General features: G+C 60.7%; 1 protein-coding gene across 1 annotated transcript in view; it reads left to right on the top strand.

Moving 5' to 3' along the window:
• The window catches only part of RTN4R (reticulon 4 receptor), a 24189-nt gene extending 18043 nt beyond the window's left edge, over nucleotides 1-6146 (top strand). The window contains exons 4-5 of the mRNA XM_077745929.1: nucleotides 4092-4155; nucleotides 4702-6146. Coding sequence (XP_077602055.1) covers nucleotides 4092-4155; nucleotides 4702-6101 — 1464 coding nt within the window. The 3' untranslated portion in view covers nucleotides 6102-6146. The remainder of the gene's footprint in view (nucleotides 1-4091; nucleotides 4156-4701) is intronic.
• The last annotated feature ends 9943 nt before the right edge of the window (nucleotides 6147-16089 follow it).

Below are 16089 nucleotides of genomic sequence, written 5' to 3'. Positions count from 1 at the left end.
AGAGGGGGGGAGGGGGGGGGGGCGGGGGGGGGGGGGGGGGGGGGGGGGGGGGGGCGGGTGGTGAGCCAAGCACTGGTAGAGGGCTGGCAGGGATGGGGAGCAGTCATGGGACAGGAGAGAGTGAGTGTAGCACTGCTGGGGTGCCTTGACCCTCTGCGGTGTGTGGATGCCACCAGCCCCCCACCCCCGCCCGGAGCTATTTCTGGCCTCGGTGTGCTGAGCTGTGGCCTCCTGTTCTGCCGTGTAACTGCGGTCTGTGATGTGACCCTTCTCGGGACGTTCTTGGTGATTGAGAGGGTCCTGAGCTGACCAATGTCCTGGCTGTGCTACAGCTGCCCAGACCTTCCATAGCCCACTGACCCCAGCCTCCTGGGGGCGGGGGTTAGGGGGCAGGTAGCAACGCAGAGCCTCCATGGAGATGTTGCCTCCCTGCCACAGATGGCACAGGAGGGGGCTGGGTACCCCTGGTGCCTGCCCACGCCCTCACAGACTGGGCTCCATTCCTGTGCAGGCCACACTGCGGCTGCTTTTCAGGCTTGGGCTGGACATGCCTCCCAGCCCCTTCTGGGTGGCACCGTGGCCCCTTCTCTTTCCCACCCTTTCTCCTGGACCATCTCTAGGTGGGGGAAGTCCACGGCTTAATCATTCCCTGCCTCAATTCCCTAGTCTGTAAAATGGGTTCGTGATAGTATAACGAAAATGGATTCTTATGCAGCCAGTGGGCGGCGTGCAGGCGGGGTTTTTATGCAGGGGTTTTATGCTAGCTGGTAGACCCCCTAGCTACCTCCAAGGCTGGTAATGCCCCCTTGAATAGGATGTTTCTGCCACCCCATTGCAGCAGGGAGGCCCAAGGACACTGAGCCGGTACTCTGGGCAACCAAGGCTGCCAGCCCTGCGCTATCTCTATGACCTCACCAGGGGACGGGGAGAAGTATCCCATAGGACCTCAGGGGTGCTTCACCTGCATACCTCAGCCCAGGGTAGAGGGCCCTGAGACCAGTAGAGGCCAGGGAACACACCAGAGACCTCTCCTGAGCCTACGGCCTCTGGCAATCCATGCTTCTGAGCTGCTGACCTCAGCAGCCGCCTGCACGCCGCCCACTGGCTCCTGCGGCTGCTGGTGAGTCCCCAGAAACCTCCTGCCCCTCCTGGCTCCCCTCCCTTCTCCCCTCCTTCCTTCTTCCCTTTCCTTCCTCCCCCCACCCCCTTCAGTGACCTTGAAGGAGAAGCTGGGCCCTTTGCTGCCCAGGAGCTAGGGCACGGTGAGCAGTGCGGGTGCTCTTTGGACACCTGGGCCACACCCAGGCCTGTTGGGGTCGTGGCTGCATGGCGTCCTCAGCTGTCATTCCTGTCCCATCCATGGCTGCCCTGGTGGGAGAGGCGCTGAGCAGAATCCAGTCATTGCCTCCCTCCACGTCCTCCCAGGCAGGAGTGGCTGGTCCTTCACCAATGGTGGCCTTAGTGCCATTGCCACTCCTCCTGAGGCAGACTTGAGCTAAGGTGGGAGCCTCTCCCATGACCCCATGGGGAGGACACTGGAGGAAGACCCCTGGCCGGGCCATTCTGCACTGAGGCCTAAGGAAAGAGGAGGCAAGAATCAGCCCCAGGGATGACAGGAGGGCGGCTGGCCAGGGTTTGTGTGAAGCGCAGGTGGCCTGGCGGCCTGGGGCGGGAGTGTGATGCACTGTGGTTTCCGTGTGGGGGCCAGGGTCATGACAGGGCTGTTTTCTTGTCACGTGTTTGGAAGTGAGCTGGTATTGAGTGCTTACCGGGAACAGGAGCCCAGTGAGGGTAGGCACGAGTGGGAGGTGGGGCCTAGGGACAAGGGGATGGGCTGGGAGGAAAGATGGGGGGAGTGGATGGGGGACAAGATGGAGAGGGCTTTTTAGGATTCGGAGGGATCAGATGAGTGACTGGGCCCAGCCCCTGGGGTGGGATCAGGAAACACCATCCTGCAGCCTGGCAGGGCCCTCCGTGTCCCTAGGGCCCCTGCTGTGAATACGAACACAGGCCGCAAAGTTGGGTTTGATTATCTCATAAAAAGATGCCCCCTCTGCTTGCTCAGCGGAGGGGTTGCCATGGAGACCAGCAGGCAGGCCCCAAGGGGGTCCAGGCTGGAGCCAATTACCGCGGCTTCAGCGAGGAGAGAGCCCACCACTGGCCATGCACTGACAGTAGGTCTGTGCACAGGGACCGACCCTCAGAAGTTGGTTTCTGAAAAGCAGTTGGCTCAGCGGGAATGGAGCCATGTCTGCGCCTGATGCCCGATTCCCGGCAGGGCTGAGCCACGCGGCTACTCTGCCACTTACCCCCATGGTGTGGCTCAGCCCTGGAGCCTTGGGCCGTTCTTAGAGTGGGTGTAGCCCCAAGCACGTAGCTTACGGCCTCGTGGGGCCCCAGACTAGGGAGGGCTGGAAGCCGGAGGAGCGTCTGGTTCTGGCGAAGTCAGCTGAACCTGACACCAGCTGAGCTCACAGACCACGGCTTCAGGCCTGGCAGCCACCGGACAGCTCAGACGGCGATGGAGCAGGCGTGGTCACGATGGGTGGCTGCTGGCATAGCCTGGTTGGTGGTGTGGCCCGGGTGATGACATTGGCACAGTAGCATGGTTGGTGACGTGGCACGTCCGTGGTAGTGAGGTCCAGAGGCCGGCCCGGTGAGTACCTGGGGTCCCCATCCCGCCCTGCCCCACATCTTCCTCTGCTGTGAGTCCTCGGGGACAGGAAGTGCTGTTTTCATAGCACAGTTACATCCGGCGGCAGGTGAGATGCTGGTGAGAGCTGGCATAATCAGGCCTGACTTGCCCAAGAAGCCCCATAAGGAGAGAGCTTGAAGAAGGTGTCAGCAGTTTAAATAGAACAGCTGGCTGAGGTGCCCCCTCACAGCCTCCTGTGCATGGCCAGCCTAGGGAAGGGTGCCCTAGGCTTGGGGGGTTCTGGGCCAGGCCAGCCTCTCTGGACCCCCATCCTAAGGCTGCCATGTACCCAGCAGCTAACAAATGACTCGCCATGGAGGCTGGCAGAGCACAAGGGACAGAGGAGGCCCCCAGGATATCGGGCACGCTCCAAAGGGGCACACTCCTCATGCCCCGCTGGCCTTGCTGGGGCTCTGGGCTTGGGGCATGCATCTGCACCAGCCCAGGCAGGGAGGATCCAGTGTGGTGAGAGACCTAGCATGAGTGGGGGTCCCCAAGGTCACAGTTCTGGGTGGGGGAAGCTGGCTCACAGTCCGCTCCTTCCTCCCACCTGGCTCCAGCCCCAGCACTTAGCCGGCCTCATGTCTGCAGAATCCTGCTCTTAGCTAACTGCCAAGAAAGGTGTTAGCTGTCAATGCAGGTGTTAGCTGTCAACGAAGGTGTTAGCTGATAACTCAAGTGTTAGCTGATAAGCCATAACCCTCCCAGGGGGATTCACATTTTAATAGACTCACTCCTGACGGAGAAAAGAACCTTTGGCATTCAAAGAGGGGGCTCTAATGGTGGGATGATAGACAGTGAGCTTCATATCGGGGTGTGTGGCCCTGCTGATGAGACCAGGGTGGATACAGTGTGCCTGGAGTATAGGTCTTTGGTGAGGCCGTGTGTGTCTGGCCCCCAGATGGGGGGGAGGGCGTTGAGGAATTATGCAGGCATCGATTGGCTGGGAAGGAGTAAGCTCCTCACCCAGGGAGGAGATCAAGCAGAGAATGAGGCCGAGGGGAGGAGGCTGCAGGAGGAGTTCCATGCCAAGTCAGGATGTGTGGAGGAGGGAGCAGCCTGTCTGGAGGGGGCTCACAGGGTGAGCAGGGCTGCACCCCTGCCCTTAGGCATCCAGGCTCCTGATCGTGTGAGAGTAGAGTTACTCTGGAGTCGGCTGTGCCTGTAGCAGTTTCATGTGCCTGTTGGCGGGCCCCAGACCCCTTACAGGAGGGCCACTGGGGGTTGTGGCTCCCAGTTCTAAGGCCCTTGTGGTTTCCTCATTAAAGCACAGCTCTCTGCAGTGGCGAGGCCTGCTCATAATCTGGGCAGCCCAGGAGCCCCAGGAGCTCTGGGGCCTGGGCAGGGGGCTTGGACAGGGCGCAGGGTCTGAGCCACAGCCCCTCCCTTCCTGTAGCCTGAGAGGGCCCTCAGGAGGGGCTGCTCCGAAAGCTTCCGGAAGCCCGGCACCTGGCTGCCTGGTAGGCCTGGGAGTGAACCTGTGAGTTTGGCCGGCCTGATCCTCAGTGTTTACCAAGGGCCTCTCTCCCAGCCTGGCCTGTGGGCTGGTGGGGGAGGGGACAGGCTAGGGAACAGTGCTGGGACTGACAGGGAGGGTGGGCAGGTCCCGGGACTCACTGGAGTCCCAAAATGGTATTTGCAGGCATGAGTGTTTATCTCAAGAGGCCTTCAAATGGGCCCTTGTGGTGACCCAGCTAACCCCGAGTGGCTGGGGTGCAGGCATGCCAGCTCGTGTGTTTGAGCGCTGGGCAGGGTGGCATGGGGCATCTGCAGGTGAGGTTCCTCAGTGCGTAACATGTAACTCCCCTGGCACGTTTTGGTGAAGTGGTTTCTGTGTGGCAGGAGGAGTGGGGATCACAGCACCTGAGTTTTCAGGAGTGACAACATGTCCTAGGCCCGGCTCTAGGCCCTCCTGAGGCCCAATTCCGGGGGCCAGCCTGGCCCCAGCCTGACCCCTAGCCTCACAGGGCCCTCTGCCTGTTAACCACCTTCTCCTCTGCCCACAGGGAGCCAGCTGCTGGCCTGGGTGCTGTGGCTGCAGGCGTGGCGGGTGGCAGCACCATGCCCGGGTGCCTGCGTATGTTACAACGAGCCCAAGGTGACGACAAGCTGCCCGCAGCAGGGCCTTCAGGCCGTGCCCACTGACATCCCGGCCGCCAGCCAGCGCGTCTTCTTGCATGGCAACCGCATCGTGCACGTGCCCGCCGCTGGCTTCCGTGCCTGCCGCAACCTCACCATCCTGTGGCTGCACTCAAATGCGCTGGCCCGCATTGACGCTGCTGCCTTCACCGGCCTAGCCCTTCTGGAGCAGCTGGACCTCAGTGACAATGCACAGCTGCGTTCTGTGGACCCCACCACGTTCCACGGCCTGAGCCGCCTGCACACGCTGCACCTGGACCGCTGTGGCCTGCAGGAGCTGGGCCCCGGCCTGTTCCGTGGCCTGGCCGCCCTGCAGTACCTCTACCTACAGGACAATGGGCTGCAGGCGCTGCCAGATGACGCCTTCCGAGACCTGGGCAACCTCACGCACCTCTTCCTGCACGGCAACCGCATCCCCAGCGTGCCCGAGCGCGCCTTCCGCGGCCTGCACAGCCTCGACCGTCTCCTTCTGCATCAGAACCGCGTGGCCCGTGTGCACCCGCATGCCTTCCGTGACCTCGGCCGCCTCATGACCCTCTACCTGTTTGCCAACAACCTCTCTGCGCTGCCCGCAGAGGCCCTGGCGCCCCTGCGTTCCCTGCAGTACCTGCGGCTCAATGACAACCCCTGGGTGTGTGACTGCCGAGCACGCCCGCTCTGGGCCTGGCTCCAGCAGTTCCGAGGCTCCTCGTCTGAGCTGCCCTGCAGCCTGCCCCCACACCTGGCCGGCCGTGACCTCAAGCGCTTGGCTGCCACCGACCTGGAGGGCTGCGCTGCTGTTGCCAGGCCCTCCCGTCCCTTCCGGACCGGCGGGCCTACTGATGAGGAGCCTCTGGGTCTGCCCAAGTGCTGCCAGCCTGATGCCGCGAACAAGGCCTCAGTGTTGGAGGCTGGCAGTCCAGGCTCAGCCGGCAACGCGCTCAAGGGACGTGTGCCACCCGGCGACAACCCACCAGGCAATGGCTCTGGCCCACGGCACATCAACGACTCCCCCTTCGGGACCCTGCCTGGCTCAGCTGAGCCACCACTGACCGGGATGCGGCCCGAGGGCTCCGAACCACCAGGGCCCCCCACCACGGGCCCTCGCCGGAGGCCAGGCTGTTCCCGCAAGAACCGCACCCGCAGCCACTGCCGCCTGGGCCAGGCGAGCAGTGGGGGTGGTGGGGCTGGCGATGCGGAGGGCTCAGGTGCCCTGCCCAGCGTCGCCTGCAGCCTGGCCCCCCTAGGCCTCGCGCTGGTGCTGTGGACGGTGCTCGGGCCCTGCTGACCGGCCACGGATCGCAAGGCCTTTCTCAGCAGTCAGGTGTGTGTACATACGNATCACATCATGTTTACAGGGTGCAGCGGCAGCGTTTGTTCCAGAACGCCACCTCCCACCCGGATCGCGGTATATAGAGATATGCATTTTATTTTACTTGTGTAAAAATACCGGACGACGTGGAATAAAGAGATCTTTTCTTAAGCTATGGCCTCTCAGGCTGGGGTGCTGTGGGCAGTGAGAGGCGTGTGGGTTCCGGAGGCGCAGCCTTGCCTCAGTCACAGGCACACAGAGGCCCTGAGAGGCGAGGGATTTGCCGAGTAGTGCAGCCTGCCATTTCACTCCGGTGGCACCCATCATGGTCACCAGGAATGTGTCATGCCCCTGCCCTCCACCTCCACCATGAAGACTAACATCGATGTGCCTTGGCCACCGTCCCTTCTAGCCGGACTGATAGTGGCATCTGCCCAGGGAGAGGTATTTGTCCTGCATGGAGCCCATGGGAGCAGGATGAGGCTGCCTTTGTGGGGGATGTCTGCTCCGGTGCCACACAGAGTCCCCAGAGCTCCTAGCCTTCCACCCTAGCCAGCGCTGCCCTCCCCTCAGCTGCCCCCCAGCTCTGTGTGGGTTGGGTGGTCCCAGAGGCCCCGGTGCAGGTAGACAAGGTGGCCCTGAAGGAGAGCTCAGTGGGCAAGGCCAAGCCCCTCCCTTCCGAGACCCAGCACACCACTGCTTGGGGTCTCATGCCATCTCGGGCGTGCCCACATAAGCATGTGGCCAGGCACCTGTGCACCTCCCCCATGCTGCACCCCAGACACAGGTCCACACGGGTCCGCTTGCCCCTGTACACACATGTGCACACACAGCACGTACACAGGCAGGGCAAGGACCACACGTGTGCACACACATGCATGTACACGTGTGCTTATAAACACAGCACACACAGCATAGGCAAAAATATGCACATGCACGTTTTCTCAAAGCCTGGGCCCATGAGGACTTGGAAACAAAAGGAAAAGAGGCCACGTGGCCCGTGACTGAGGCTCCCCTATCCCCCTGGGGCAGGGGCCTCCGGGAGCAGGGTGAGGGAGGAAGCACAGTGAGTGGGGGGAGGGAGTAGGGGGAGCGTTGCTGGTGGAGCCAGATGGCGGTGGGGGCGGCCAGGGCTCCAGAAGCCCAAGGGAGGGAGGAGGAGGGGGGATGTGCGCAGCAACCAGGCTCCCGGCTCCCCTACCCAGCTCCTCAGTGCCCATGGTGTGGGCTCAGACCCTCCCCACCCTGGGGGCCAGGGCAGAGTCGAGGGCCTCTCCTTGATCCTGGCCTCATCGGCACTGCCTGCCCACTATGTGGGTCCTGGCAGTTTGCCCCTCTGCATGAAGGACACCAGCACATCCAAGCTCAAAGACCTGACTGCCTTTACCCGGCCCAGAATGGGCAGCTCAAGCAGGCCCTATAGCAATAGGGACACTATTTGCTCAAGGCTCCTATCCCAGCCCCTCTGGGCCTAGGAGACCCCACTGCTCCCCCTTGATAGCCTTCTCAGAGGCAGCTCTGTGGAATCTGGTGTCCAGGTGTCGGACAGCTTCTGCCCTGAGCCTGAAGGCCCACCATCAGTGCTCCCTGACTCCTGGTCCCTGGGTGTTGGTGGGCAGAGGGACCTTAGACAGGAGTTTGTTAATCTGGTGTTCACCTAAGCAGACCCTGCCCTACCTAAGAAGGTATAACCAAACTGCTAGATCTGGGGAAGAGGCAGGGCTCCAAGCTGAGGCTGACGGGATTTTGCACAGTATGGTGGCCCCTGGGCTCCCACCACCCTCCTGGGAACCAGAAAATGGCTCATCAGTGAAGAGCTTTGAGGCCCACCTGAGCTCCTCAGCTTGCATACCCCCCAGGACAGGGCACTCACTACCTATGTTGAGCCTGCTCCTCACTGAGCGATACCTGAAGGCACTTGTAAGGCTAACTGTGCCTGTCACCAACTGGCCCTCCTTCTGGCAGCTCAGGAGACTACAAGGCTCCATGCTGAGCTGTGCCTTGGCCGACCCCCCAGATGCCCTTGATTGGACCCTGCCTCCACAGCCACATGTTCATTCTTCCTGGCACTGCCAGAGCCCACAGTCCATCTCTTGGGACTCTGCACCCCACCTCCTCTAGAAGGGAGAAACCTAGACCATAGCAAGGAGTGGGGACAGGGACCAACCAGGTCTTCAGAAGCTGAAGCAGGTGGATGGGTGAGCCCAGGTGGAACTGGAGGAGGTAGGGAGTGGCATCCCACAGACCTTGGAGACTGTCCTGAGAGGGGCTAGGGCCGGATCTGATTTCCAGAGAAAGTCTCTCTGGCTGCTGTGTGTGCAGTGGAAGCTTGTGCAGTATGGGGCAGGGGGGAGGGGGAGGAAGGCTCAAGCAGGGTAGGGTGGGAGGATCAGGAAGGACATGGCCGCATTTTGAGTTAGATCTGGCAGAAGGCAGAGATGGTGGGCAGGGCTCCCGGCGTCTGCCCTGAGCAGCCGGCATGGGGTGCCCATCCCCAAGGTGGGGGTGCAGGAGGAGCGGCCACCGTTGTTGAGGCCCAGGAGACATCTGGACGGGGGTGTCGCGTGGGCTGTGCGGGCTGAGCTCAGGAGAGGGGCCCAGGCTGGAGGACAATTTGGGAGTCGTGAGCGTTTGGGTGATATTTACAGCCCAGGAAGTGATGAGATCACCGGCCGGTGCTGGTGAGGGGCAGGGAGGAGTGTTAGTGCCGAGCCTGGGGTGGCAGGCTCAGCTCCTGCATACCCCCGCCAGACCTCAGACCCCCCATGCCCCCTACTGATTCCCTGAGGTGGGGCCCCTGGCCCCAGGTAGGTGGGTGGCTGATGTCCAGCCTCAATCTCTCCAACCCTGAGATCTGCACAGGAAGCTAATTAAAGCCATGAGAAGTGGTGTTGAGTGTATCAACCTCCCCCAACACTGGCTGCTGGTTCACAGCCGATGCTCCTGGCCCCAATCCAAGATGCCAGGCCAGCCACAGGATAACCTGTGGACAGAGTATCCTTCACAGCTCACAGGTCAGCACTGCCAAGAGCAATCAGTGGAGGGTTATCCCGGGGCCGGGGCTTGCCGGGGGTGAATTGGGCGGGTGAGCAGCCCCTCAGGGTGTGGTGCTCAGGGCTGGGCTGCTCCTGAGGGTCACTTCTCTGGCAGCCCTGGCTCTGGGGCCCTAGGACAGCAGTGAGGCACAGCCACAGGTCCTCTTGGGGGCCACGAGGTCCCTGGGACCACCCTGTGCTGTCATCCACTCCGGGGCTACAGGCCTGGCTCAGATCCTGGGATAGGAGTACCTGCCCCTGTTTATCTGGCTTCTGGGCCTTTTTTGCACAGTAATCGAAATAATTATTTTTTTAATGCTTAAATTAGTTCTGAAATAATAGAAGCAGCAGAATGTTCAGCAGCTGCTGGTAGACTGATGTCCAGCGAGACCGAGAACATGCCGGAAACATGTTTACAGGGAAGTGTTCATTTGTTGGATGAACTGGGGCCTCAGGCAGCGGGATGGAGGCCCCTCCTCCCAGCCAGGTCTCCCACCCTGGTCACAGCGCTGCCCCAGCCCTGCCCCAGCCCTGCCCCAGCTCTCACATGCATGTCCTCCCATGAAGAGGCTGCTGACATCCCCAGTGTACAGATGAGGACATTGAGGCCCAGAGGCGTGAAATGACGTGCCTGGGCAGGAGTGGGCCTACCTGAGGCCACCATGCTCATTCAGACACACCCACTGTCCATGTGGCTCTGCCCCAGAGATCTGTGTGGCCAGCACACGGCTCCCTCGTCACACCTCAGCTCCCTTACCCCAGTGCCAGGATGGCACATGAATGAGGCATCAATCTCTCTACCTTGTACCAGTCAGCCTGGGAGTGTCACCCGGCCTGGTGGTGTCCCTTAGCCTGAGGGCATCACTCAGCCCTGTGAGTGAATACACTCTGAGCTGTGGTGGACATGTGACCACAGTGACCCAGCTTGTCCCGCTCCCACACAGCATCTCTCGCAGCCCTGCTCTCGGCCCTGCCTTGTTCCCCACCTCCCGTCTCCTTTTTCCCATTCCGCTCTGGGCTGAGGCTGCCCTGGACCCCGCATGACAGGTCCAGTCACTGTGTGCAGCACAGCCCAGGGGCTTGGCAAGGCTCCCCACACAAGGCATGGGTAGCCCCAGGGAGAGAGCGGCCATGGATATGGCACTCCCCATGTGGCCAAACTGGAATCTTGAGGGAATCCTAGGGGTCTTGCCTCATCTCCCACCACTACTGCCGCCCCACAGCTCCCAGTGACCGAACATCTCAGGATCGTCTCCCTAGTACCCTCCACTTTACTTCAACCCTTAGCTCTGATGCAACCCCCTCCCCCAGGAAGTCTTCCATGATCCTCCCAGGCTGATCCTCGCCCAGCTGGGAGGGCATGGAATGGATCCATAGCACCCAGAGTTTGCACAGCCAGGACTCGGGGAGATCCAGAATTGGGTCCTGTCCCTGGGCAGGTCACCACACCTCACTAGCTCTCGGTTTTCCTGCCTGTCCTGAGGAATGAGTAAATCCTCGTGGCGGGCATCCCTGCCACAAAGCTGCTGTGAGAGGGGCTCAGTCCAGACCCAGCACTGGAGCATCTTGAAGACTCCCAGGATAGCTGGGGCCCCCCAGCAGAGGAGCTGGATGGGGTGCTCCTGCTGCACCACCCCAAGGCCGTCCCAGCCTCCAGGCATCCCGCACACAACAGATTTGTCTTCTTGTCCCTCGGACCTCTGTGCAGAGCATACACTTGGATTCCCAGGCCCAGGCAAGCCAAGGGAGTCCCCTGAGGCCAGGCAGCAGGTGGTGGGGCCAGACTGGGCCACCTGAGCACAGCTCACCCCTATGGGGTTGCTGGAACTGGCCTCGGAGGCCCCTCATCCTGACGTCAGCTGAGTGCTCAGCCTGCCTGCAGTCCTGAGCATTGCACACACAGCATTTCCTTCCTTCCTGGCGCTGACTGAGGGATAGAGAGGCTAGGCGAGGACCTTGGAGGGCAGCAGGGCCCACAGTCAGCTGTGCAGATGACCTGGTCAGCTCTCCTCCAGCACGTGGCTCCTCTGGCTCAGTGCAGGGGGTCTTATGCCCAGGTGGGGGAAGGGTGAGGCCCATTCATCCAGAAACTTATCAGTTCACCACGCATTTATTAGGTACCTACTGTGTGCTGGGTAGAACTAATGGGACTCCTTCCTGGGGGCCAGCAGGGGTGCTGCTGAGGTCTCTGCCATCGACCCCCTGGGCCACCTGAGCAGCAAAGGGCCAGCCTGGGACTGGGTGTGGGGAGATCAGTTACATGGTCTGGCATGTTGAATCCACACAGATGGATGCACGAGGGAGGAGCCTTCTGTTGTCCCTGCACGCGCCCCAGCTTTGGTGCTCCTAGACAAAGCACAGGGACAGTGAAAGGCCCCTTCCCTGGCCCAAGCCCAGCCTGCTCCTCTGCGGGGAGGGCTAATTAAACCCGCCGCCGACAAACACCGGGGAACTGGAGGCCTCCGATCTGTCTTCACAAAGGGCTGTGCAGAGATTTATAGGCAATAAAGGAACATCCATCTCGGGGCAGTCAGAGGAACGGCAGCCGGGGCGGTGGCGGTGGGGGTGGGGAGGCAGCCCCCTCCCAAGGAGAACAGCGGCCACATTTTGATGCCCACAAAGGAGAGGTGGGGGCTGAAACTTCAAGAAATGCTCACCAAGGAAGGAGCAAAATTAATGTGAACAATTAGGGAATGATGAAGACCTTGCAAGGAAAACACCTTGACACACACATCGCGGCCTGGGAGGGTCTCAGGGATGCAGAGCCAGCAACGGCAGAGCGGGGGTTGGGGGGATACCACCTGACTGGGAGCGGCTCAGAGACAGCCTGATGGCACACAATTATTTTTGAAAAATGATGGAACAGAGAGAGAGCAGAATTGGGGGGATGGGGGGACTGCTGCAGCCTCCGGGGTTCCAGGAGCATCTGGGAGGCAGTCGCTGTGTCAGGTTGGGGGAGGAGTGTCTCAGCCTCAGGACCACCAGGGCTCCGGAGAACCGAGTGAGCGGGGTCCCTTGGCCACCCAGGAGCAGCCACAGCCACACCGGTCCACTTGGAGGCTCTCACCAGTACTCCCTGGCTCCCTGTTCAAAACCCCTCCGCCCAGGATCCCTCTCCTGTGGCCAGTGATCAGAATCTGACTCTGCCTGAGTTCCGACTGCCTTGTCCATGCATCCTACCTTCCTGTCTCTGTCTACCCATCACTCAGTCCATCCGTAACGCCTTCCCTGCTCTTCTCAATGGGCCCCACTCTGTCCATCAGATCCTGGTTGGTGGTACTGTGATTTTCCTGTCCCCAGGGTCAATATCACCCAGGACATGCCCCCCACTTCCAATCACAGACACTCCCCCCTCCAGACCTACAGAGGGACAAACTGGTCACAAGGCTGTGTCCCAGACCAAGCTGACCTGAGTGACCACCCAGGCAAGGGCAGTGGTGCTATTGCTCTGATTCTTGCCTTGTCCAGGAAGGCCTGTAGCCCCCCACCCCAACTGCTGGGTCTGAGCTGCTCAAGGGCCCAGGCTTGGGGGGTGTGGATGACTTTAGCCCTGACGTGCCCAGGGGGCAAAATGCCCCCCAAACCTGCAGGTTAACTGGAACACAAAGGCTTGCAGATTTTCCCACTCCATTAGGCTCATTCTGTAAAAACCAACCCCAATTAACACAACCAAATAGAAGCACCCGGCGCGCCGCAATCTAGAAATAGGACATGCGCCAGGGTGAGAACGGCAGTGCGACGAAGTGAGGAGGCGCCCGGCATCCACCGTCTCCACAGTAGCATCTCAGGAGAGCCTCAGTGTCCTCACCGGCTGAGGTGGGCATCACAGACAGCAAGCACAGGGTCTGGCACCCAGCATTCTCCACCCAGTGAGTCCTACAGTTGCTCTAAGACCGGGTCTGAGGACACCTCTTCTCGGAAGCCAGTCCTGACTGCACCCACTCACCACAGAGTCTGAGCCCTCACTCAGCACTCCTCCCACCATGGACACTGGAAAGGACAGAGAAGGGACAGTTGGTGAGGGCAGTGGGGGCGAATGCAGCTTCGCTAAGAGACAGCTCTCATCTGGGGACCCTGCACACGCAGCCACTTACCTTTCACCCAAAGCACTGCTGAAAGCCAGTGGGGAGCTAAGAAGCGGTGGACCCTCCAGACAAGGGGCACCCCAGCCCTGCTGGAGATAGTAAAATAATTTTTTTTCAGCCCAATGGAGAGCCAGCCTGTGGTAGCTGTCATCCTCCCCTGTGTGTCACAGCTGCTCTGTCCCCAAGGCCCCATGGAATAAAGGACTCACTCCTCCACCCCCCACCTGGCCAAGCAGGTACCAGGAAGGCCATCCTGGCAAAAAGAACAGCCTATGTCAGGCAACAACACAGGAGAGCCAGACACCAATGGTTTACCCTGAGCTTGGAGAGCCTCAGTGGGGGGATGGGACAGAGCAGAGACCTGAGCCAGGTGTGCATGGGCTTACCTGGCTCTCTTACCTGCCTCCCATGAGGGGTGGGGAGCAGGGTCTCCCCAGGGAGTCCAGTGAAGGATGCTAAGGAGGGCCCTGGTAAGGGGGAGAACGGAGGGAGGTGACCCTGGACCACAGTAGAAGGATGAAGCTGTAGGGTTTGCCCCACCTGCCTCTGGGATCCCCAGGCCCCTTCGATGGGTGACTGCTGACACATGCCACAGAGCCTTCCTTGCTCCCACCTGGCCTCTAGCTTGGCTGGCTGCATATCAAGCTGGAGACCCGAGCAAGCGCCCAGTAATGCAGGATTTGACTTGCAAGATTGGCAAAGCAGTGCTAATAAGAAGACACACTCGTGTGGGAGTGGGGGTAGGGACCTGAAATCCAGGCTTGAAGGGCAGAACGCCCCCGGGCTCAGGGGACCCAACCTGGCCCCTGTCTACTCAAGGCCCAAGGGCATAGAGTGTTTTGAGCAGGCAGGCAGCCCAAAATGGGAACAGTTCACCCCACTTGTCAGTCCCACAGCCTTCAGCAGGCACAGCCATTGGGGCCAGGGTGGGGGCCCTCAGTCTACCACGTGTGGCAACCTTTCCTTCCTTACACCCTTATAGGAAAGTGGTTAGGAGCAGGGGTCTTCCCTGTCTTCTCCCTCACGTCATCTCATTCTGAGGGCCTCACATACCCCTGCTGCCCGAGCCAGGACCCCCACTGCTGTGGCTCTGAGTGTGGGTCCTCCTCAGTCCTTATGACAGCAGCTCACTCCCTCCTCTTGGTTCCCCAAGGGGACTCAGGGGCTAGCAGGGTGGGCCTGAGCACGGGCTGAGCTTAGCACACGGACGGGGTCACTTAAGGGTGACATGTCGGGAAAGGTGCTACATCAGGGGCGGGTGTCTCCATGGGACAGGCCACAGGCACATAGCTGGGGTCAGGGTTGAGGACCCCTTCCTGGGCCGTGTGCAGGCTGAGACAGGCCTGGTCTGAGTTAGGGCCACAGACCATGAGGAAGCTCCTTCGTGGACCCCTGTACATGTGGCCCCTGTGGGAGGGGGATGGAGGGAGATCGAGTGAGAGGCAGGCCAGGGCCCCCACTGAGTCCCAGGGTCTCAGCAACTATCCTCCTTTCCCTTCTTACCGTGTTCCCATCACAACACTGGCCACACCGAGTTGTGGGCCAGCCCTGGGTGCTGATGAGGATACAATCCAGCCTGGATACTTTGATCAGCTGTTCATTTAGCAGGAAATTCCCCAGTTACATCTCTGTCACTGAGGCCAGCAGGTGTGCTGGCTGCGTGTGGCCATGGCCTAGATGGGGAGCTGATTTGGGACACCTGACAAAGGTTTGCAACTGGGTGGCATTTTCCCAGCAATGGCTGAGTGGATTGGAGGGGTCCTTATCCCCCAGCCCCTACTGCCCCCAGGAGGTCCTTGTCCTCCTGTGTCCTGCCCAGGGCCTCTGTGGCCACCCTCCACCTCCCCTCTGCACCAGACTGGAGTCTGTGCATCCAGGTCCTGTACCCAGAGCAGACCCTGCCCAGCGGCCTACGGAACCAGCAGGTATGACACCAAGTGGACGTCTGAGGAGAAAGACTCCTTCCTGGGCACCCAGCATTGTCACCGCAGCTGCCACTGGCTGCTCAGGGCAGGCTGGGCCCAAGGCCCCCTCCCCTCTGCACTGGGGCTGGCCTGCTGCACCCCCACACTTCCCCTTTTAATTGGGCCTTCTCCCTGACAGGGTGCCATGTAGGCCTGTTCTGTCAACGTCGGCACGATCTTTGCTCACTGAAGCCTGGTGGAGCGGAGAGGCCGGTACAGCAGAAATAGCTCCAGCCCCTGGGAGCCTCAAAGCAGGAGGGAGGGGCTTAGATCCTAGGTGTGTCAGGGACATCCTGGGTCCAGGGAGGCTTCCCAGACCTACCCTCCTCAGGCCAGGGCGTGGTCCAGGGCCCAGACACCTCCAAGAGACTCAGGGAGGTTCCGTGCCCAGCTCAGGCCACGGGGGTATTGTGCCAAGACAATGTACATGGTTAGCACTGGTGGGGCGTCCAGCCTGGGCAGCAGGACGCAGGAAGATTCAGCACAAACTGCAGTCCTGCCTCTTCCTCGATAGCTGGTGTGGGGCCTGCCTGGGACTTGAGTCTTTTCCCTCCACCATCGCCTTCCTACCTTGCCTGAGACAGAATCTCCTAGTTCTTGTTACAAATGCAGATCCAGTTCTCCCACTGGAGGGTGGGCCCATGAGTCTGAGAGTCCGGAGCTAAGCAAGTGCCCTGAGTAACCCCTATGACTGGGCACATTTGGGACATGGACGCCAAAATGCTGCCATCCAAATAGAGAGATTTATGTAGGAAGAAACAAGAATGAACACTGTGATTTTGTAACCAGGGAAACTACAGATAAAGACACAAAGAGCAACATGGAGGACCAGAGAGGAGACTGAACAGGGCCGTCGGGCTGGCATCTTGCTGGCCTCCAG

Source organism: Crocuta crocuta, unplaced genomic scaffold (genome assembly GCF_008692635.1).
Source record: "Crocuta crocuta isolate KB4526 unplaced genomic scaffold, BGI_CrCroc_1.0 scaffold344, whole genome shotgun sequence".
Taxonomy (NCBI): domain Eukaryota; kingdom Metazoa; phylum Chordata; class Mammalia; order Carnivora; family Hyaenidae; genus Crocuta; species Crocuta crocuta.
This window is presented reverse-complemented; position numbering and strand designations above follow the sequence as displayed.